The 23,882-nt window shown below is 37.3% G+C and overlaps 1 protein-coding gene across 2 annotated transcripts in view; it reads left to right on the forward strand.

Annotated features, from left to right (window-relative positions):
- The window catches only part of klhdc8b (kelch domain containing 8B), a 155,427-nt gene extending 133,430 nt beyond the window's left edge, over window positions 1–21,997 (forward strand). For both annotated transcript variants that reach the window (XM_058763318.1, XM_058763319.1), the window contains exons 5-6: window positions 7,116–7,217; window positions 16,801–21,997. In XM_058763318.1, coding sequence (XP_058619301.1) covers window positions 7,116–7,217; window positions 16,801–16,997 — 299 coding nt within the window. In that variant the 3' untranslated portion in view covers window positions 16,998–21,997. The remainder of the gene's footprint in view (window positions 1–7,115; window positions 7,218–16,800) is intronic.
- The last annotated feature ends 1,885 nt before the right edge of the window (window positions 21,998–23,882 follow it).

Below are 23,882 nucleotides of genomic sequence, written 5' to 3' on the forward strand. Positions count from 1 at the left end.
AGACGAGGGGTATGTGCTTGTGTGCGCATGTGTGAGTGTAATAGAAAGAGAAGAGATGATTGATTTGTGGGCTTTAAATAAACACAGGGTCTCATCTCCAGCTGGGTCGTTGTTCTGAGCCTGCAGAACTGTCAATCATACAACACCTCCTGCTCTTTAGCTACAGAGAGAAGCGCAGCTGTGTGCATGTCTGGTTCAATAGCAAGCGACAGGTCGACAAACAGACAGACAGACAGGCGGGCAAGCAGACAGGTATTCTAAAGCAGCAGTTCAGAGGAAAAGTGCAGTGCTTCGTAGACTTTGCTGTGATATGTGACTCCTCCTTTCTAAATGAAGAGTACTTTATGTTATGATAAGAATCGCTTTTCATCATTAGTTTATCTAAGGAAGTGGTAACCAATTAGTGGACTGCAGTCCAGATTTGGTTCCACCAAACTGTAAAGATGCCTTAAAAATTGACTAATTTAAAGGGATAGTTCACCCAAAAATAAAAAAATTACCCTATGATTTACTCACCCTCAAGCCATCCTAGTTGTATATGACTTTCTTCTCTCAGACGAAGATTATTAATGAATCACGCAACGCGATTTACTAACATTTGCGCTCGTCAAATTACTGGTATTTATTTAATGCCCAAAAAAAGCATGTCTTAAACCAGGCGGTAATTTGTGCTGCTCTTGGTAGATTGCGCTGGTCATTATGGAAATGATCTGGTTGCGTCTTTGTTCTTTACTGTGCGTATTGTCGGTAAATCACATGCAGAATTTTCCCCTCCCATCAGCGATTTTATGGAATTGCGCTCTAACGCTAATTTGCCCTGTTTAGTAAATCTGGCCCTATAAATCATAATCTCTAGCTTCTGCTAACTGTCGTTTGCACGTACACCAGAGTGACGTTCCAACAGATGACATAGGACGTAGGTGTAGCGTAAGCTTTGTAATAATAACTGTTAAATCATTTCTGTTCAAATGTGTTTGTATATGTAGAAATGAACATTAACCTAGATTTATATATATACTGTAAAGTATTGTTCATTGTTAGTTCATGATACCCAATGCATTAATTAATGTTAACGAATTGAACCAAAAGTGTTTACCATTATACCTTATCTTACTTAATATGGTTGCCTGAATATCTTTAAAAATGAGTAGAAACCTTTTACAATAAATAAAGGAGGGAAATTTATAGAATTAGATGTGACCAGCTATGAAAATGGATGAATCTGAGAATGAAATGTGATCTCCAGAGATCTCATATGGAGGGAAGCCACCATCACTGTAAATGCATGCTACATAAACCATCAGATTTGAGCATGTCTGAGTGATTTAGAGCTTCAGAATGTTATCTGTGACCTCTAACCCTAATTCAGCTTCATTTGTGTCTCATAAACATTGAGAGAGCGAGGCAAACACTCAAACTCCTGTCAGCGTGGAGTCACTGGCAATTTCAACCAATTTATCTCATGGTTTCAGAAGGGGCAGCGGGGGGGTGGAAATTGGTCCTGCTTAACCGTTTCTCTTTTCTTGCTTCCATCCAAATCTTTTCTTCTCTGTACTGCTCTCTTGTTCTCCTTTTAGTGTGCTGTAATCTAATACAATGAGCTTACCTGTACCTTTCTCTCTTCTAAAAACAGTTTGACCGGTCACGCTGGGGCCGCCACACTTCATTAACTTCCCTCACTTTGCCTTGCTGTGTGTGTGTGTGTGTGTGTGTGTGTGTGTGTGTGAAGGCAGAGAAAGACAGACAGGTTGAGAGAGCTTATATCTTTGATCTTTTGCTTGCTTTCTCTGCATTTCTCAGCACATCAGTTTTGTTGGAAAAGATGTGCTTAAATGCAGAGCTTCATTATCAGAGGTGACGATTCAAGACAATAGCATCTTTGATTTGAAAGTTGGCAGGAAGCAATGTATTATTAATATTTGAATCCGTGTAGTGTTCAACTTATTTGTCTGGGTCCTGCTGTTGTGTTGTACAAAGTACCGAAGCATATTATATATTCTAGTATAACTATATAGGAAGCTTTGACATTAACATTAATGTCCGTAAAATGCATAAGCCACCACATGAAATGAAGAACCACCACTGATGTTATGATCAGTTTTAATGTGTTTTCCCGGAGGTCTGCTTATAATGTTAGTCAAGATTTTTTACTACAAAATGGTCATAATTTAGATATTAATGATTGTTTTACTCACTTTCTCTGAAACTTCTCTAAATTGTACAGGCTGTTTTGTGCTGTTTAAAATTTATATATAAATATCTTCTTTGAAATCTGCAGTACAAAAGACATATAAAAGGGAGTGGTCTGTTAATTTATATATATATCTGTTTGACAGTAGTAAGTAGATTTTGTTTCTGAATGAATTATTTGAACAAAACGGTTGACTAAATAATTCAATGACTCAGTCATATATACAGTCACTAGTTTTGTTCTTGAATGAATCAGTGTGTTTAAAAGAATTGGCTGTGAATCACTTTGTTTGAATGAATCCTTTGATTAAATTACTCGCTGACTCACTCATAAAGACAGTCACTTGTTTCCACAAACTGGTGTAGCGATGAAACCTGCAGAACAAGCTGCAAAACTCCCACCACAAATGCATGGACTGTCAGTGAAAAGTCCTGCTGGTGGATTGTGTATTAGCACTCAAATTCACACGTTTTAGCCAATCAAATCTGAAGACCTGAACAAACCATTTGACTTCTGACACTTACAGTATTCTAAACTCTTTTGGCTTCAAACTATCAAGGAAAATTCGTTTCTTATGACCCTATTAAAGAGTCAAAAAGTGCTGAAAGATATTCACACTTTAGACAGATTTCAGAGCAGCTCCTCAGATTTTGCCATCAGTCAGGACAAGATTGGGTTACAGCGGAGTATTTCTTATCTTCATGAGGAGCACATCACCTTGATACCTTGAGCAAGAGGGCTATTAAGTCCGATAAGGACAAGTACGAGTGTGCGGGTGGGGATACAGTGGCCTACAGAGTATTTTTCAAACAGATTGCATTCTTTTATGTGAGGCCGACAGCAGGGAGAATGAATTGAAATTTGGGATGAATTGAAAGATGCTGAAGAGCTTGGAGACCACAAGTTGAAAGAGATGGCAGGTGGGCTGAAGGTTACAACAAAGAAAGAAAATGGAGTGAACAGATTTTAAAGTGCCCTCAAAAAAAAATCAGAGGAGTCAAAAAGAGTGAGTGAAGATGTTATGTATGGGAACATCTGAGAAAACTGAGGGCATACATTTTCTCCCAGGCAGATGGTGTCATGCAGGGAGACAGCTTTCCGGAGACTGCATGGTCATGGCATGTTAGGGAATCAAAAATGGAGTTTCGCCCTTCTCAGCTGTTTGTTCATCGCTAAAGTTGTGTATCAAGCTGTCTGTATAGTTTAGGGCAGATTGATTGTGTGAGTGAGTCTGAACTCTCTCTGACTTTCAGTGTCTGCTTGTTTTCTTTCATTGCAGTCATTATGGTAAATTATGGTTTTCATGTCAACTTTGGCCGGTTCCCACATGCTGACAAATGGCCACGAGCAACATGTCCCATCTGGCTAAATTTCAATGAACCAGAGACATATGCTTGGGTTTTATATTGATCTTTGGAGACCTAGGAGACCAAGGAGGTCTATAATACCTGGAGGAATCAACAACAGTTGTTTGGCCAGAACAGAACTCCCTGGAAGAGCACAATTTATAATCTGCCAACATTACACATGTTTTTGAGCCATGAATACCTGAGCCATAAAAGACATGTGACTGATCAATCTGATATATATACTACTGTGCAAAATCTTAGGCCATTAGTATTTTCACCAACAACAAAAAGAGTTTTATGCCAGTTATTTCTATCTTTTGCTGTATTGTCAGTAGGAAATATCAATTTACATTCCAAACATTCCTTTTGCCATTAATTGTAATAATGCAGTGAGATTTTTGTATGCACAAGGAGTCTGACAACAGCCAGTGCTCCACACAGAGATCTGATCTCACTATCATACAGTCCATCTGGCTTTACATGAAGAAACAGAAGAAAAAAACTGTAAAGAACTGTGGCAATGTCTCCAAGACACTTGAAGAAACCTAAGGCAAAAGATAGAAATGACTGGCTTATAAGCTTTTTTTGTTGTTGTTGGTAAAAATACTAATGACCTAAGACTTGGTGTAATGCATAAGCCACACAAACTGGTTTCAAAGTCGTCACACATTTCGTGTGTGTCATATCATTTAACGGTCTGTCTGGAAACAAAGCCGTTGTGATGGCAAACTCTTTCATGGAATAAGAAAGCCATCATGTTTAAAACTCTGACAATGAGTGCTTATTAGGATTGCTTTACATTTTGGTCAGATGACCTCTTGGGTGGTCATTGGCAGATGAAAGCTGCTATGGTTTCTAGACCTTCTGTCATTAGTCTGAAAGTCTGGCTACGTGAGACTAGGGCTAAATGTACCATGCATTGATGTACTATTATAGTATTATAGTTTTTTTAATATTTTGTATTAGATTTAATTTTTTATTTATTTAATTTTGTTGTTTTTGTCATTTTTTTAATTTGTTTTTGTGTTTTCTGTATAGTTTCTATGTTTGTTTAATTTTAGTTTATTTAGTTTTAGTAATTTTTGTACTTAAAGGAGACCTATTATGCCCCTTTTTACAATATATAATATAAGTCTCAGGTGTCCTTTTCAGCTCACAATACCCCATAGATCACTTATTATATCATTTTGAAAATGCCCATTCTGAGTATAAGCCGAAACACGCCATTTTTGTTCATGTCTCTTTAAATGCAAATGAGCTGCTGCTCCCTGCCCCCTTTTCCAGAATAGAGCTGTAACTTTACAGCTCATACCTCAGATACTCTGCCAAAAAATATCTGTTTGGTTTTGATTATCATGTCTATTGCGCTGAAATCATGCGCTTGAAACCATGTTAGCTTAAACTTCTGATATATACGGTTTTCTGAGCGCACACAAAGTGGCTGTCACTCGGCATGTGAGTACTAAACTAAGTTATCTTTCATGTCTTATTGTGCTTAAACTGTCAAATACACACACGTTTATGTTAAAAACACACAAGTTACAAAAACAGTCTGTTATGTCTTTGAAGGTAAACAGCTGGGAAAGAAATCGCATGGGTATATTAGATCTGTGTGGCAGCAGCATAATATACAGTAAATAAATCAATAAATCAACTGTTCTCTTGTCTCCCCTGAGGCTGGGACACTAGCGTTCTGTTTTCTGGGTTGGTAGATGCACAGGTTCCCGATTATAGCACTTAAATGCAGAAAATTCAGATTTTCATGATATATCACCTTTAAACTAAAGGAAAATGAGGCTTTGGTTTTACCAATAATGCCCCTGTTGCACTCTTGGCCAATGTTCCCTTTACTTTTTTTCTTGCTGAGCAAAACTTGTCTCTATTGGGCGGACATTTCGGGCACCTGAGCAAAAACTTTCTTTACACCAGACCTTTACAGCGCACGCACAAAAAAGTGTGTAACTTTTAACTTTAATGTGCTATTTATATTTGATTTGACCCTTGATGTAACTAAATGATGCACATTTTAGGTTATCTGAGAAAGAATTTTTACAGTACAATACATGCCGTTCAAAAGTTTGGGATCAGTACATTTTTTTAAAGAAGTTTCTTAGGCTCATCAAGGCTGTATCTATTTGATAAAAAAACTGAATATTATTTCACAACATTATATTGTGAAATATTATTGTAATTTAAAATAAAAGTTTTCTATTTTAATACTTTAAAATATAATTTATTCCTGTGAAGCAAAGCTGAATTTTCAGTGTCACATGATCCTTTAGAAATCATTCTAATATGCTAATTTATAATCAGGGTTGGAAAAAGTTGTTAATATTTTTTGGGACCTGTGATATTTTTCAGGATTCTTTGAGAAATAAAAAGTTAAAAAGAACAGTGTTTATTCAAAATAGAAATTTTGTGTTACAATATACACTACTATTCAAAAGTTCGGGGTCAGTAATTTTTTTCTTTCTTATTTATTCTTATTAATACTTTTATTCAGCAAGGATGTGTTAAATGGATAAAAAGTGATAGTAAAGACTTATATTGTTAGAAAATATTTATATTTTTAATTAATGCTGTTATTTTTAACTTTTTATTAGCCTAATCAAAGAATCAAAGAAAAAAGGTTCCAAAAAATATTAAGCAGCACAACAGTTTCAACACTGATAATAAATAAGAATATTAGAATGATTTCTGAAGTATCATGTGACACTGAAGACTGGAGTAATGATGCTGAAAATTCAGCTTTGCTTTACAGGAATACACTATATTTTAAAATATATTAAAATAGAAAACCAATATTAGAAATTGCAATAGCCTAAGAGTTACCAATATTACTGGGGTTTTTTCTGTATTTTAATCAAATAAATACAGCCTTGATGAGCAGAAGTGACTCCATTAAAAAACAAGGTCAATTATTTATTAGGTTTATAATATAGGCCTAACATAACATAATATAATATAATATCAAAACAACTTAAACATTTAAACTGATAGAAGAGAATAGAAAACAAACTGAAGCATTTAAACTGAGATCCGGAAGTTAAATACTAAAAAAAAACCATGAACGTGAATTTTTCTATAGCTATCTAAACATCCCTAAAGTACAGTTTACACATTACACCTGTGTGTGGCTGTAAATGTCTCAGAGTTTTGTTACCGTTCTGTGCCCATCGTCCGCTATTTCCAGCACTTAATCAAGCCACTCTTCTTTAATACAAGAGGACATTTTATTTCACATGTCATTGCGTTGGCTCTCGATTTGAGCTACTTCGTCCGCAACCATTGAAGTATTCGGTTTCTACAGCGACTCATTTGGCGCACATCGTTCTCTTTCTATGAAACCTGTAAACCACATTCACCGGTTCTTCTATAGCGGCAGCAGCTCTATAGCGGTTTACCCAAGCATTGCAATTCTTTCGTTTTTACTAGAATACAATCAAATGGCTTTCCCAACTCATTTTTGCGTGTGCGCAGCACATTATTTCTCATTATTTCGCAGCTTAGAGGGAACATTGCTCTTGACCTCTCTGACCTTTAACCTGTGGTGTGTGTTTTTCACCTGTGTGCAGGTGTGTGGTTGAAGGCCACGCGGAGCTGTCGCATGAGAGAGAAGCGGGCGGACTTCGTAGCTGGCTGTCTCGGTGGACGGGTCATCGCTGCGGGGGGACTCGGTAAGTAACTGCCGATGTTGAATAGATTATGCAAATAGGATCAACTGAGCTTAGAAAACCAGGAAAGAAATCTACAAAGCGCAGTGCAAAGACTGTCATTTTTCCAAACAACCTGCGGCAGAAACGGACTCATAATAAAATGCCATATCAAGCAAATGGATTCATTATGTCAGGTCTTTATGTGCAGCCATGAGTAAGTACTGTGCACTAATGTCACCTAGCAACAAGAATCCACCTCACAGTATACCATCCGAAACAATTACAGGCCACATCTCAACAACTTTACCAACTATGCCACCTACCCTTAGAAAGCGATCGGCGTAACTTGCATTGATTTTGTAGTGTGTGTTTGATCACAAACACTTATGCACTTGTTTCAACTTAGTTTTAATTGGAAAGTTAAAGAATCACACTTAGCCTCAATATGGAACAATGAATATGTGGAATCAACGACAGCCTGTTCCCTAGACCGACGTGTCCTCAACTAAATTATTTGTTCATTTGGGTCTTTACGCTCCAGTGAAAAGGCTCTGAATATCGTTCTCAAATACTGCCTTATTTCTTTCCAGTCTGTTTGTCTGTGGCTACATTACTAGAGGGAGAGAGAGAGATTTCTTCAATAAATGTCAGCTCAAAGAGTGGGCGAGAAATTTCAGCGTCTTCCCAAAAAATGATATTTAGGGCAGAGCGTTGCAGATTAAACATGGCACATTTTTTATTTCATCTTTTCCTATGTCTAGAAATAGACAGAATTTCAGGCATCATAGCAGCTGATGGAGGATTGTGTGTGTGTGTGTGTGTGTGTGTGAGCATCTCTATTATTCATAGCGTGAGAACATTCACATTTGAGCATCACACTACTTCTTCCTTCACCTGCTTGCTCTATCCTCTCTTAGTTGTTGTCACCTCTTTCTACCCCGTCCCCCCTTCATGGCTTGTCTCGGTGTGTTTTTTCCTCCCTTGGTTTTTGGTGTCTCTGCTGTTGCCATTCATCTTTGTGTCTGGTGCTTTTTCTGAGCTATTTTTGTGTCACTTTGCTAGTACTTTAGTCCATTCCTATTCTTTTTCTTCTGTTCTTTTTTTTTTAACAGGCGTTGTTGGATACTCAGGCCATACAGACTTATGCACACACAGAGACATAATGACATAACTGGAGGAGACGCTTCATTCCCTGTAGCTCCTCATGTCTTTCTAGAATTAATGGCTGCTATTAGGTCCGTATTGGAGATGATGTTCGGGAAATTGCTCTTCAGATGATTTGTTCTAAATCATCTATGGCCTCATTCAAATGTTCTCAGTTGCCCATATATGATCATTAGTTCAGGTGTTATCACAGTATCAGTAACAAAAAAGTATAGACAAAAGTATTTCCAGGATGAATGTAATAAGGAAATTAGGATAATTAGAATTCTTACTTAATAACTGTTTAGTCATATTTGGCTGATGACTTGTGACATTGTCAACAGTATCTAAATATTCTCTTAAACCAGCTTTACACAAAGAACTAAGCGTGCATTAGTTCAGGTAGTTCCATAGCTTAGCACCTATTCAGAATATATATATATATATATTACATGACAAAAATCATAGTTTGTAACGTAATCCATTACATTACACATTTTAGATAATATAATCGGACAACTTTTGATTACTTTTAGATTACTTTTGACCTAAGTCGTTAATAACATTGATTTAAATAGGATAACCTTGTATCATGTTGATTTAAAAATGCAAAGAGTAAGAAAATATATTCCATTAATTATGATTAACAACATTAAGTGCATTAAACACTGCATTACATCAAGGTTTCCCAAACTGGGGTTCGTAAATGAACTGTAGGAGGTTTGTAAGTTTAATGAAAAGCTAATAATTAATTAAATCATTTTAAAACAACATCAATCAAAATGAAACAATTACTAAAAAATACTAAATTTGTATTTGTTTAGCTGCATGTCATGTGACTATTAACCAACGTCAAAGAACCGTGAACATGCAAATATGATACTTAATTGTTAAAATAATTTGAAGAGTTTGGTTCCAAAACGCTATAAATCCATTTTGATTAATTTGAGTAAAAATGTGTTTTCTTTACCAAGAAAGTGGCAAGATGAAATACATCATCTTTAGGTTATAATAAAATAAAAAATTCAAATCCAGATTTAGATTTTCAAAGATTTATTATAAAAGCTGATTATTTTTTTCCCAAAATGCAATAAATCCATGAAGGTTTTTAAAAAAAAATTCAATAAATCCATTGAATCAATATAAAAGTTATTTTTTCATATTGTAACTGTTGAAAATACACAGAAAAGTAAGTTGATCCACATATGACAGCCTCTGAACTTGGTCAATACTAGTCTTATATACAGGCACTGGACTAAAAATAGCCTACATTCAATCAGTCATCGCCCCCAAAATTCATTCAACAGGTTATCTTGTTAATGCTTTAAATTAATTACAACAATAAAATAAATTTTCATCATGATCAAGAACATGAACAACAATATCATATTAGACCACAGAAATTCCAAAATGATATTTCCCTTACATTCAACTTCCAAACGTGCTGTTACGGAGTAATCAGAACGTGAGTCGTATGGATCCATCTGCAGAACTTTATTCAAAGTCATGGTCATGAAACAAGCATAGGTCGATACACAGCAAACAAATATAGATGAGGCAAGACAAAGAGGATTAGAACAAGCGTGGGTCTTCGATTGGCGAACACTATCCAGGGCAAGGCAAAGAGAATAAATCCAGGTACGTGAGCAATAATCCAGGCAGGGGCAAACACAATCCGAAACAGCAAGGCAAAGGGTTAAACCAAGATACACAGGCTAGAATGAAAACAGACAAGACTATGACTATATAGGCTCCATAAGGTAGCTATCAGCTAGGGTAGCGATATGTGTTTACAATACTCGACGATCTGACTGAGGAAGTCCATGGCTTATGTAAGGCGTGTGATGGGAATCAGCTGTGTAATCTGTGCAATCAGCTGGGTGTGTGTGTGTGTGTGTGTCATCAGTGCAATGGATGATGGGAACTGTAGTCCGGGGGTGAAGTGCAACGGTAGTGTAGTGCAAGAGTCCATGTGGTGAGTGGGTGACCTCTGGTGGTGAATGAAAGGAAGTTCATAGACCGGATTCGTGACATAGCGCCCACCCAAGGAGCGGCTTCCAGACGCTCCTATCACAATACAGTCCAGGAGGGCGGTGGAGCGGAGGCTGAACAGGGGGAGGGACAGGTCTATGTGGAAGTGGAGAGACCGGGGACTGAGGCAGAGCAGAGCACCAAGGCGGAGCAGAAAACCAGAGTGAAACCGACAGAGCAGAGACCCACCAGGGCGGAGCAGACAGAACAGGAGCCCACCAGGCCGGAGCAGAGGACCACCAGGCCAGATCAGACGAAGCAGAAGACCACCATGGCGGAGCAGAAGACCACCAGAGCAGGACAGAAGACCACCAGACTGGACCAAAAGACCACCAGAGTGGGGCAGAAGAACACCAGGCCGGAGCAGACGAAGCAGAAGACAAACACGGCGGAGCAGAAGACCACCAGACTGGAACAGACTGATCAGGAAACCATGGCAGAGACCGAGATCTAGGGAGAGCAGAGAAAGACAACACAGGCAGTGCATTCACGGTCTCAGGGAAGGAGGTAGTGAACACAAAAAAAATCATCAATAGGTTCACTGACTGAAACTGGACATGATGACAGTTCATAAAGAGTTAACATGAAAGACATGGGATGCATTGATAGTCTCTGGGCTCATGACATGCAGGTTTAAGGGTTCAAAGGCAGGTTTCTGGGTTGTGACAGACAGGGCAACAAGCTCGACATTGGCCTCCTTGAGAGTGTTTGGACAGACAGACAGTTCAATATTAGACTCATAAGTTGAAACTGGACAGACAAATAGCTCAGAATCAAGCTCATTGACGGAAACTGGATAGACAGACTGTTCACTACGGGTATCTTTGGCAATGACAGAGTTAACAGGGCATACAGAAAGTTCATTTAAAGTTTCCATGGCAGTGACAGACAAGATAGACAGTTCGAACTCAGACACATTAGTAGAAACGAGACGGAGAGGCAGTTCACAATCAGTTACCTTGGCTAGTTAAGAACAGGGCGATAGTTCAGAAATAGCCTCCTCGGCCGGTTCGGAGCAGGGCAGAAGTTCAAGAGAGGTCTCTGTGGCCATGACAGAACAACCAGGAAGTTCATAGACGGCCTCCATAGCCATGACGGAACAGGACGAGGATTCGCAGACTGCCTCCGTAGCCGTGATAGGATAGGACGAGCGTTCAGGGACAGCCCTTCTGGCTGCGACAGGACAGGACAACAGTTCATAGGCCGTGACATGAGCAAAGGAAGGTTCATTATTGGCCTCCGTGGCCGTGATAGAACAGGCAGCGAGCTCACGGACGGCCTCCATGACCGTGACGAAACAGGCAGAGAGTTCATAGGTGGATACCACTGACACCTCTGGAGGTTCTGCAGCAGATGCCGCCACCTCTGGAGGTTCTACAGTGGTTACATCAGGAAACAAGAAGAGTTCATTAGCAGGAGAGGTACAACGCTCATCTACGGTTCCTTAGACCACCACGCAAGGAGCTGAAGCGAGCGCCGCCGCTTTGGGAGGTTCTGCAGCATGTGCCACCACCTCTGGTTCTCTGGTGGTGTACGCTGCCCAAACACACCAAAAAGCGATCCCCATCTTTAGCACTTTAAAGAAGATATTTTGAAGAATGCTGGTAATCAAACAGTTGATGTTCCCCGTTGACTTCCATAGTATTTCTTTCCCTGCTGTGGAAGTCAATGGGAACCAACAACTGTTTGGTTCTTCAAAATTCTTCAAAATATCTTCTTTTGTCTTCAACTTAAGAAAGAAACTTCTACAGGTTTGAAATGACATTAGGGTGAGTAAATGATGAGAAAATCTTCATTTTTGGGTGAACTATCCCTTTATTTTGCACTTCTTCAATGACATGTTTTGAGCGTCTCAGCATCTTATTCATGCACACAACATGGATAAACTACAACATGCAGATAAACTTGTCAGTAGTGTGGACACGATTCACCATGACCAAAAATGATACTGAAGTGGCAATATGCTAAATTTGTTCAGCTGAAATGTCAAGCTTGTTGCCTGTTTATCTAGGTGATTGTTTTTAGCATTATATAGGCATGAGAAAATAAAGGCTTTTATATTTTACTTATGAGTGCCTTGGCCTGCATTATTTTAACTACGCCTGGTTTAATTCATCACCTGAGAACACAACAACCTGAATAGCATGTTCAGTTACTAAATTTTCCAAATATAAATTTTTCCCCCATTTTTCCAAACTTTATTTGGAAATGGTTTGCGTTATGTTTTTAATTTTTAGAACTTAGAAATCTCTTTGATTTTTATTGATGGTTCAGCTTCATTTTTCTTTTAGTTGCTGCTGGATGAGAGCATTGAATATTTAGCTTTACATAAAGATTTAACATTTAGATTTAATTTTATGAGTTAGATCTATATTTAACACTTTTTTTAAAGATTTTATTTTCTGTTGAGTTGGACGACTCCCCATAGATGGTAGTGGAGGAGGTGGTGAGAATCATTCAGCAAAGATGAATCTAACCTTTGCGAACAGCTCCTACAAAACCGCTTTTACAAATATGTATTTGTGTGAACACAAAAGCGCCTGAGGATACGTAGCAACACGCTTGAGCTCTCCACGCCAGTGCCGGAGCACAGCTCGACGTGACACTTTTGATTACCGCAAGCCGATTCCCCCAAGTGTTTGTTCTACCAGGAAATTATGAAAACAATAGTCACCGCACCAGTCCGTCCATATCATCTGCACTTCAATTTGAGTAACCATGGAAACTTAGCGGCAGGTACCGCGTGATGATTTAGGTCTCAGCGCTGAAGGCAAAGGAGTGAAAACAGCCAGCCTAGTCGAACTGACCCTGGGGAAAATGAGAAAATGTTCGCTGTTCACTGCGACTGCAGTGTTTGTGCCAGGATTTACCAGGGAAACTTTGTTGTTATTTATTTATTTATTTATTTTGCCACATCAGAGCAAAAGTTTCTCGAAGCATAAACCATAGAATCTGTAGGAGTTACATAATTTGAAGAAATCTGCATGCTGCCACCTGTTCAAACCTGCTTTAGTCCCAAAACCCACCAGGTGGCAAGTGCTTCATCTGCAAGAAACATCCGCAGTGTGTGTGTGCTTTGAGAGGATGCGTGCTGTGGATGCTGTATGCTAATGTGGAGAGGGTGTTGTGTTGGCTGATTGAATGGCTGGAGAGGCTGTGTAATGTGCAGTGCTTTCTGCACACCTCCCTGTGATATACTGAATCTGGAAATATTTACTTTAGGCTTTTACATATGCATTGGGACACTTGTTTAGTGTATTTGACTTTTAATTCTGGACAGATTTTCTTTGTGAATCCAGACGTTTAGATGGGAAATATTGAAGGGATTATCCCCTTTTTTAAAATTGCCAATAGTTTACATCACAGCCATAAATTATGATTTGCTACTTGCTAGTTGAATGTAGGTGGTATTGGGAGCGGGACATTCTCATTTCTAGAGAGCATCTGATTGGTTAAAAACATGTGTAGTACAGGAGGAGTCATTAGTATTTTTAGTGCATTTTTTAAAGATACATTTGTAATGTGCATACCTGCTAAAAGTTCATTTTGATTATGTAATAAATATGTAATAATATAATTATAAAAATGTTTTTAAAAAATTTAATCACATTGTTTCTAATGCCTTTTATAATTGACATTTGACCAAAGCCCCGAAACATTTATATAGTAAATGCTTATTAAAGGAAAATTGTATTAAAAAATATTACATATATTATCTACATTTTTTAAATAACTTTGAATATACTTGGAATCTTGGATTATTTGGATTATTTAGAGTATTATTATTATTATTATGTGTGTGTGTGTGTGTGTGTGTGTATAGTATAGTATAAAATAATCATGATTAATCTCATGATTTTTAAATATTTTTAACAGAATGAAACAGTAATATATTAAAGAATAAATACGTAAAAAATAGAATTATAACACTTTGTAAAATGTATTTAATATTACATGTTAATGCATTAACTGTAATAGCCATAAAAACATTTAGTAAAAATAAATAGTGCTGTCAAACCGATTAATCGCATCCAAAATAAATGTTTACATAATGTGTGTGTGTGTTGTTTATTTTATTTATATGTATTATTTATTTATATTTTTATAAATACACACACATGTATATATTTAAGAAATGCAATATATATTTATATATAATTTTAAACATACATATATATATACATACACTTATGTATGTGTGTGTGTGTGTGTGTGTGTGTGTGTGTGTGTGTGTGTATAGTATAGTATAAAATAATCATGATTAATCTCATGATTTTTAAATATTTTTAACAGAATGAAACAGTAATATATTAAAGAATAAATACGTAAAAAATAGAATTATAACACTTTGTAAAATGTATTTAATATTACATGTTAATGCATTAACTGTAATAGCCATAAAAACATTTAGTAAAAATAAATAGTGCTGTCAAACCGATTAATCGCATCCAAAATAAATGTTTACATAATGTGTGTGTGTGTGTTGTTTATTTTATTTATATGTATTATTTATTTATATTTTTATAAATACACAAACATGTATATATTTAAGAAATGCAATATATATTTATATATAATTTTAAACATACATACATATATATACATATATATATACATACACTTATGTATGTGTGTGTGTGTGTAGTATGTGTGTATATGTACAGTTCCTATAGAAAATCATCATACCCCTTTGAAATAGTTACTTTATTTGTCCTAAAGCCTGGAATCAAACCCCATTCCAAATAACTTTTCCAGCTTTATTTACAATTTTGGTCTTATTAATTTTGCTTTAATTACAGCCATCAGTCTTTTTTGGATATGTCTGTACTAGCTTTGCACACCTTGATTGGGGAATATTTGCCCATTCTTCCTTGCAGAATTTCTCAAGTTCAGTCAAATTCTGTGGTGAGCGCAATGGACTGTTCTCTTCAAATCCATCCACAGATTTTCGATTGGATTTAAGTCAGGGCTCTGACTTGGCCACTCAAGGACATTCACCTTCTTATCCTCAAGCCATTTCGTTGTTGTTTGGGCAGTATGTTTAGGGTCATTGTTGTGTTGGAAGGTGAATGACCTGCCCATCTTCAGCTGTCTAGAAGAGGGAAGCAGGTTTTCCTCAAGAATTTTGGAACTTACTTGGCAGCATCCATTTTCCCTTCAATCCTGACCAATCGCCCAGTCCCAGCTAAAGAGAAACACCCCCCACAACATAATGCTGCCACCACCATGCTTCACAGTAGGTATGGTGTGTTTTGGGTGGTGTGCTGTGTTTGCTCTTCGCCAAACATAGAGCTTGGAGTTTTTGGTCTTATCAGACCATAGCACCTTTTGCCAGAAGGTATCAGACTCTTCCAAATGTGTTTTTGCATAGTGAAAACAAGAAAGGCTTCTTTCGTGCCACCCTGCCATACAGGCCAGCTTTGTGTAAAGCTTGGGAGATAGTTGTCACATGCACAGACTGACCAGACCCAGCCATAAAGCCTTGTAAGTCCTTAAAAGTTGCCTTTGACCTCCTGGTAGCTTCTCTTATCAATGTCCTCCTGGCTCTATCATCCACTCTGGATGGATGGCCTGATCTAGGCAATGTGCTGGTGGTGCCATATGCTTTCCACTTCTTAATGATGCTCTGAACAGTACTCCGAGGGATAGCTAAAGCCTTTGAAATGTTTTTGTAGCCTTCTCCTAACTTTATCCCGGAGATCTTTTGAAAGCACTTTCCCAACCATGGTGAATTCTTTGCCGTAGCATGAACTACTAACAATGGAATCTTCAAGAAACAGCTCGTTTTATTCTGAAGTAATCAACACCACTACTATTGATGTCAGGTGGGGCAATTAGCCTGGTGTTTAATCTGGAAGTTGATTGCTTGCATCTGAGCAAGTTTATAATGGTATTCTCTAAGGGGCTGATCACTTTACCAAACCAGGCATTTCACTGATTAATTTTTAATAAAAATAATTTTTTTAAATGATATTTTTACTTTAATGATGAGGATTATAATGTGTACATGCAGCTCAAAAAAGTTAGACTTCATTAATTTTATTTTCCAGGGTGTAATGTGTCAAAAGGTAAAGGTTTTCACAGGGTATGATGATTTTCTATAGGCACTGTATATGTGTGTGTGTATATACTGTATATATATACACACACACACAGTACACACATATATTATGTAAACACAAACTTTATTTTGGATGCGATTAATCAATTTGACAGCACTAAAAAAAAATTATATGATCACAGCTAGGTACATGGTCTACAGCTGTATTAAATGAAAAGGCAATATTTATTACATTTCTTGGTTAATATCAATGTAACCCATTGATACATTCGAATTGTCATGCATTTACTACACATTTTGAGAACTTCAGTACACACAGTTCTGGATTTCTGTTTGTTTGTGACAGTGCTTTGTTTTGTGTGCTTTCAGGTAACCAGCCATCCCCGCTGGCATCAGTGGAGAGTTATAACCAGCTGAAGAGGAGATGGGAACCCGTGGCCCCGTTACCCAGCCCTCGCTGCTCCTGTGCCTCCATTCAGACCCCCAACATGCTGTTCCTCATCGGAGGGGTGTCCCAGGGTCCCAGCAACGCCGTGGAAGCCCTCTGCTTGAAAGAGACCGTCTGACACACACATACACACACTAATGAACAACTACACAAATCCTCACATGCTGTACTTTCCAGAGTGCAAGCTCTGCAAACACACACGCGCATACTGACGTCAAGCTGACGTGTGTGTCTCTGACAAATATTCACAGACTTTCCCCTCAGAGGACGCATCAGCTTTATACTTTGAATAGTGGAGACAATCTACTGGAGCTTGGACAGCGTTCCACACCTCTGGACAGAAGAGTTTTGGACTGGAGATCTAAGACAAGCAAAAAATACTTAAATATATCATTCCTCTAACTATATTAAATATAGTAAATATATTTATTAATATATATATATATATCATTATAATTATATTAATATATATAGATAGATGTGCAGACCTACACGGACAGACAAACGCAGCACTCCAGGCGCCTTTGAACTGTACAGCATTTTTCAGTATCAAAGCAGGGTAATTTTCTGGCAAACTAAAGAGGAACTTAGGGCCATATCCACCACGCTGCCTCAGCACCCGTCTGAGGTAGCATGTTTAGCACTTTTTGTATTATTGACAAACAGAGGATCTTCTGCGCGAGACTTCAGAAATGGGAGTCGGATGCGAGTGCGTGTGTGTTTTTGTACCTTCACAGCCATGCACGTGTGAAATTGAGCATTGTCATGCGTGGAAAGAGCAACTCTCATAACGGCAAATCACTGATGCCTCACTGTAGCATGAGACAAGGGAGATGGAGGAGAACGTGGTTGATCTAGCCGGTTAATTAAAGGAATGTTCTGGGTTCAAAACAGGTTTAGCATAAAAGTATCTGTGATATACTGTCGATTAGCGCAGATGATCATTTTAAAAACAATATCCCTAAAAACAAGCAAAAAATGTGTTTACAGTAATGCTCTTGCAATGGACATTTAAGGGGCAAGGCATGTATTTTTATTAAACTGGTTTTTATTAATTAATCTACAAAAATCTTTAAAAAAAATTTAACATCAAGACAAAAGAAGTCCCTTGAGCTTAGCAAGATTGCATTTCTTTGATCAAATGTTAAGTTAAATGGTTATATAGTGATTTTTTTAAACTATTTAAAATAATTGTTTTGTATTTGAATATATATAAAATGTAATTTCAGTGTTACGTGATTCTTCAGAAATCATGCTGATTTGCTGCTCAAGAAAAATTTCTTATTATTTTTAATGTTGAAAACAGTTGCACTGCTTAATATTTTTGTGGAAAACATGATACATTTTTTTCAGGATCCTTTTATGAATAGAAAGTTTAAAAAAACAGCTTTGGTAACATTATAAATGTCTTTACTGTCACTTTTTTTATCAATTTAATTCATCCTTGGTGAATAAAAGTATTATTTAAAAAATAACACTGACCCCAAACCCAAAAATAAATATAAACAATTTTGTATTTGTATTTTTAAGAGTATTTTTTCAGGTAAAATGACTTATTATTTTAAAGAGTCCTTATCTCAACTTCACTGGTCAATAAGTGTGAAAACCCTGCCATAGTTTATGGATGTCATCATAACCCATAATCAAAAAACACATTTATGGGTCAGTCACCTGCTTTAAATGGTTATGTTAGAAGTTGAAATATTCAATAATCTCATGTTAGCATGAATATAGTTCATTTTTGTGGTTACATGTTCAAAAAAAGAAAAAAATTAGATGTTGATCATATAGTATAATGCCCTGCCCTACAGACTGACCACTGTAAGTCCATTACTGTAAATATATAGGCTACCGTATTTGTTTTTATTTCCCGATGAACCAGTCGAAAAATATTTTCTGTGGTAATAGAGCTTGTATAGAATCCAGAACATTCCTTTAATACTAATGAAGTTTGGACAAAGTCTTACAAAGTGTGTTTTTCTTTTGGAGTGTGCTGTTTGAGGAAAACCTCGACACTAAATTATTATACAATACAATTTTATAAATTCTTAATAAATCAACTGAGCAAATTTCCAAGATCGCTCAGCACATCAAACACAGAAAATGTGTTCACAGCTCGAGTTCACAATCACATTCATATTTAATCAGAAGTTGTTTCTTCAGGGTTTGAGCTAATTAAATCTAGTCAATGCAGTTGCGATTCACGACTCACGTTAACTGTTTCTGAGTGACCCATTTACAGGGCGAGAGATGAATGCTCTCAGTGGACGTGGAGGAGGACAGAGGGCTCACTTCCTGTAATTTTTGATAAGATGAAACCCTTGACGTAAACCTCATTTTGCCTCATTTTCACTTCACCAGTTCCCTGTGAGGGTCTTGTATTAGCCCCACTGATGATTTGACAAGGGTATCAGGTCACTGAGCTCATTTAGCATGCTGAAAACAGAACTCATGCATGTCAGGAATTCACAATGCTTACTGACAGGTTTGAATGCACTAAATTCAGGTGCATCTTTGCTGTGAGAGGTCAGAATGGGTTTGATTTATCTGGTCTGCGTGTGTTTGTATAAATATGTGCACCCACACACCGATTATCATCACGTTCTGGTCTCAGACGGTTTGCTGACCTGTTGTTATTCGGCGATAAGGTGGCCGAGGGCATAATAAGACGTTCATACATATTCATACTGATCGTTGTTTGAGTGCAAATGGCTGTTTGTATGTTTTTGGTTGGGATGGTGAGGATTGAATGTGAGTTTGGTTCCAACATTAAAATGCCTCTTAGAAACATTAGAATCAAAGGAACAACAAATACAATCCACATACTTGTTTTATATTTATGCCTCCCCCATGACTGTGATGCTGTGCTGGCAGATGGCGATCATGTGCATCATTTTAAAGTGGAAATAGACATATTTCTGTCTGTATGAAGCTATGAAACCCATCCTACTCATAGACAGCAGTTAATTTTTGGTCTCATTAATGTAGGTTCTGCTGCAGGCTAACTGAAATAGCGAGTTCATTTTCACTTTGCTTCTTGTGAGGTTAAATGTCACAGAGGTTCAAATTTGAAACACCCTCCAGCACCGCATGAGACGATAACGTGTGAATTGATGATCTGAGGGAAAGAGATAATGCCGAGAGAAATATACCTCTATTTTTTGTTGTCTACGATTTCTGCAACAAGACACATGACTCATCTTGGCAGAGTATTTTTCGCTTTTACTCGAGTCTCATTTCTGCTGCCTCTACGAAATGGAAACGCTGAACTACTTTACTCTCATAAAAAAAAAAACATGTCTCAAGATGTTAAACAGGCTGTTTTCTGAATTCATTTGACCACGATCTGAGCGCTGGCGAATGTGGGTGAAGTGAGCTCATACTTTCATATCTAGAGGTGCGAAATGTTTTACTCAATTTGTTTATTTCAAAGGTGTCATTCAGACCTCTCCACAGTGCTTTAAATTACTTTAGGGAGTTCAAATTGTTGGACTCCAGGCTTTTTTTTATTATGTAAACATGTTCAAATGCATTTCGTCTTTTACCTTTATTTGTATGTAAATCACTTTGGAGTAAACGTAGTGTATGATCACCTAAACTCTTAAGTAGCAGTTGTTTTGCAGTGATTTTTCATGTTTCTCCATGTTCTAAATATTCTCTGTGGTGGGTTGTTGAACTAAATGCAGTTTCTCCAGTGTTTCGTGGGTTAACCTGTTTGTTTTGTTGCTTTGTGAGGTGACAGGTTGTCATGTTGACCCGTAATTTGAGGAGCTGTTGAGATGGTCTGTTGTTTTTTTATGATGTTGTGCCGTCATGTAGTGGTGTACTAGTGGTAGCTGATGGCCTCTGACAGTCTTCAACACGCAGTGCCGATACTCTGGGCGCATTTCAGTTTCTGACTCATAATTTCCATAAGAAAATCAATCAAAATCCACATTATCTCACTGCATAATCTCTAATCTAGACAGATAAGTCTTGGTTTTAGCCCTGAGCAGAAAATGCAATTTTAGTTCATGTTTTTCCACATCTGAAATATTGCCATGGAGGATTGTTTCACACTGAGGTAGATGAGCAGAGACACACGGTCGGCCCAGGGGAACTCACAATGTCCCATGAGATTACACTGCACCCATCCACACAGCGAAAGCTGTTATACCCTCTAGCGTACTGTTGTCGACCACGCACTGAATCAGCCTCTGTTGTTACACTTTGAAAAACAGGTAACTGTTATCCACGTTTATTCTGTGAAGAACTATGGGACTATAGAATTGATGTTGTATGAGCACTGTAGACATGAACCTGTGTGAGGTGGGACATTTATTCATAACTAGGCTATTGATGGCTGTTGATTGAAGCTTTGTGTAAAATGTTTATGATAACATTTGAAAGAAATTTAATTTGCCTGTCTTAAAGGGATAGTTCACCCATTGAATTCTGGCATCATTTAGGCTACTCACCCTCACATCATTCTAAATCTGTATGACTGACAAAAGAATCCCTACAGATTTGGAACGATATGAGGGTGAGTAATGATGACAGGATTTAAATTTTTTGAGTGAACTATCTCCTTAAAGGTGCTGTAAGTGCTCGCCTTTCACTATTTTGCTTATTTTCAACCACAAGTTGTCTTTAAAAAAAATCCACAGTTCAAAGACACTAACGATTGACAGATAGAGAGTCAATCCTGAATGTTTAATTGTGTTTATGTTTACAGATTCTAGCGCTGTCACAGAGACAGGTGTGATTTCTCAGGACACCTATTTCAGTGATATCTGTCAGATTAGAGTTACATTTATGTGTAATATTCCCAGATTCCCAACTGCTTACAGCACCTTTAATAATGTCGTCAGGATGAAGAGTAGTTAGAAAGCAATATATAAACTGCACAGAATATCAGTGAAATCTCTGGCACCGATTAAATCCCCCATTGTATGTTATAGCAGAGATTCGAGCTGCATATCACATAGAGAACTTCACTTGAAACTTATAGATGGGTTAACATGGTCTGGATTTAAATCCGAATTGTGTTGAACCGTGTTGACACACAATTGTGAGTCCAGTTCTGTAGTTCAGTGCCTATATATGTGAGGTAGTGCCTCTACTGCGATTTCTGTAATAAACTCTTTGAACATTTCTATGTGATCCTGTGTGGTTCAATGTGTCTTTCTTAAACTTTAACGTAAGAACGCATTCTTGCAGAGCAGCGAAATGAACAAATGCGCATCTCGTTTATGTTAACATGGTGTCTTAAAGGGATACTCCACCCCAAAATGAAAATTTTGTCATTAATCACTTACCCCCATGTCGTTCCAAACCCGCAAAAACTTTGTTCGTCCTCGGAACACAATTAAAGATATTTTGGATGAAACCCGGGAGGCTTGTGACTGTCCCATTGACTGCCATGTAAATTACACTGTCAAGGCACAGAAAAGTATAAAAAAACATTGGCAAAATAGTCCAGCTGCCATCAGTGGTTCAATCTGAATTTTATGAAGCGACGAGAATACTTTTTATACGCAAAGAAAATAAAAATAACGACATTTATTCAACAATTCGTCTCCTCTCTGTGTCAGCGTAGCGCCATTTTGGAGAGCATCCGATGGACGCAAAGTGCGTACGCTATTGTCTGTCATCAGTAATGCATGGATACGTATTGTACGTTTATTTATGCTTTGATTTGAACGGAAACAGCGTATCCATGCGTTACTGATGACAGAGAATAGCGTACGCACTTTGCGTCCATCGGATCGCTAATGTGTAAGAAGCTAAAAAACTGCGAGATGCATCAGTTGGCAAATAGGTAGTTGTGCATGTTGTTTACATAATTGCTAAATGGCACAGCACAATCAGATCAGACCCAGAAGGATTAGGCTCTGATAAAGCATTCCTGTTCATTTTTGTTACATTTTTATAGAGTTTTAATGTTTTGTGTAAAAAAATGCTTTCTGTGTTCAGGGTTGACTGTAGTAATAATAATGCAAAAACCTATATAATAACCTATATAATAATAATGCAAAAAAATATAAACCTTGACAAAAAGTAGTCTTTGAGAATGCCTAAATATACATTTAAATCCGCAACCTAATAAAAGTAAACAATTATGTCTAAAAACAACTAGGGAATTCACAAGCCTCTCTATAGAGTCCTATACAGGCAACTAGTGGTTACACCATGAAATTACATGTTTTTTCTTTCTTTGCTCACACCAGGAGGTGCTAATCTGCATTCAAAAATTGGATTTTAAAGGCCTAGTGTCTATTTTCATCTGAAATAGTGCATAAATTGAAATAAAAATAAAATAAAATAAAAAATTAGAAAAAAAAAAAGTTGTACTCTTTTTAGTGGGACAAATTGATCATAATTATTGCACAAATATTAATTAGTACCATAAAATTCTCTCAAAATACAAAAGAAAAATATTATTGAACAAAAATATATTAGATTGATTTTACTGAAGAAGAAAAAAAAACATTTCAGGTGTCGGGTCACATTTGACCGTGAAGACCACGAGTGTAACTCCCAAATGAGGAGCACAAGGGTTAAAAATAAAGGCGTGAACCAGGCTGGCCCAGTTGAATTGTGTTTTTTTTTTTTCCCTTCTTTTCTTTCTTGGCTGGTTTACAGAACAAAGATAAACGAATAATCCCAAAAATGTCACCTTCATTTATTTTGGATGAAGTACACAACCAGAACATCTTCAAATGTCACGTCTTGGCAAAATGGGGATTAAAGATGTCTTGTATCTTGCCTCGGCTGTTGGGGGTTGATTTACGACTTTGCGGTCTGGCAGTTGTCTAATGACAGTTTGTTTTGTACTTTCCTGCACATCCTGTACTAATATTAGTAAAATAATTAATCCATTTTATATCAAACAGGCTACACATATTATTAGATGAAGGACGTGTTCAAATAATTCATTCATTTGCATCAAAAAATAATTAAGCGTAAACAGTAAAGTGCTTAATAAGCCTTTGAATCCCTGCTCAGGTAACTGCTGATACTC

This window comes from Onychostoma macrolepis, chromosome 23 (assembly GCF_012432095.1).
Source record: "Onychostoma macrolepis isolate SWU-2019 chromosome 23, ASM1243209v1, whole genome shotgun sequence".
NCBI classification, from domain to species: Eukaryota; Metazoa; Chordata; class Actinopteri; order Cypriniformes; family Cyprinidae; genus Onychostoma; species Onychostoma macrolepis.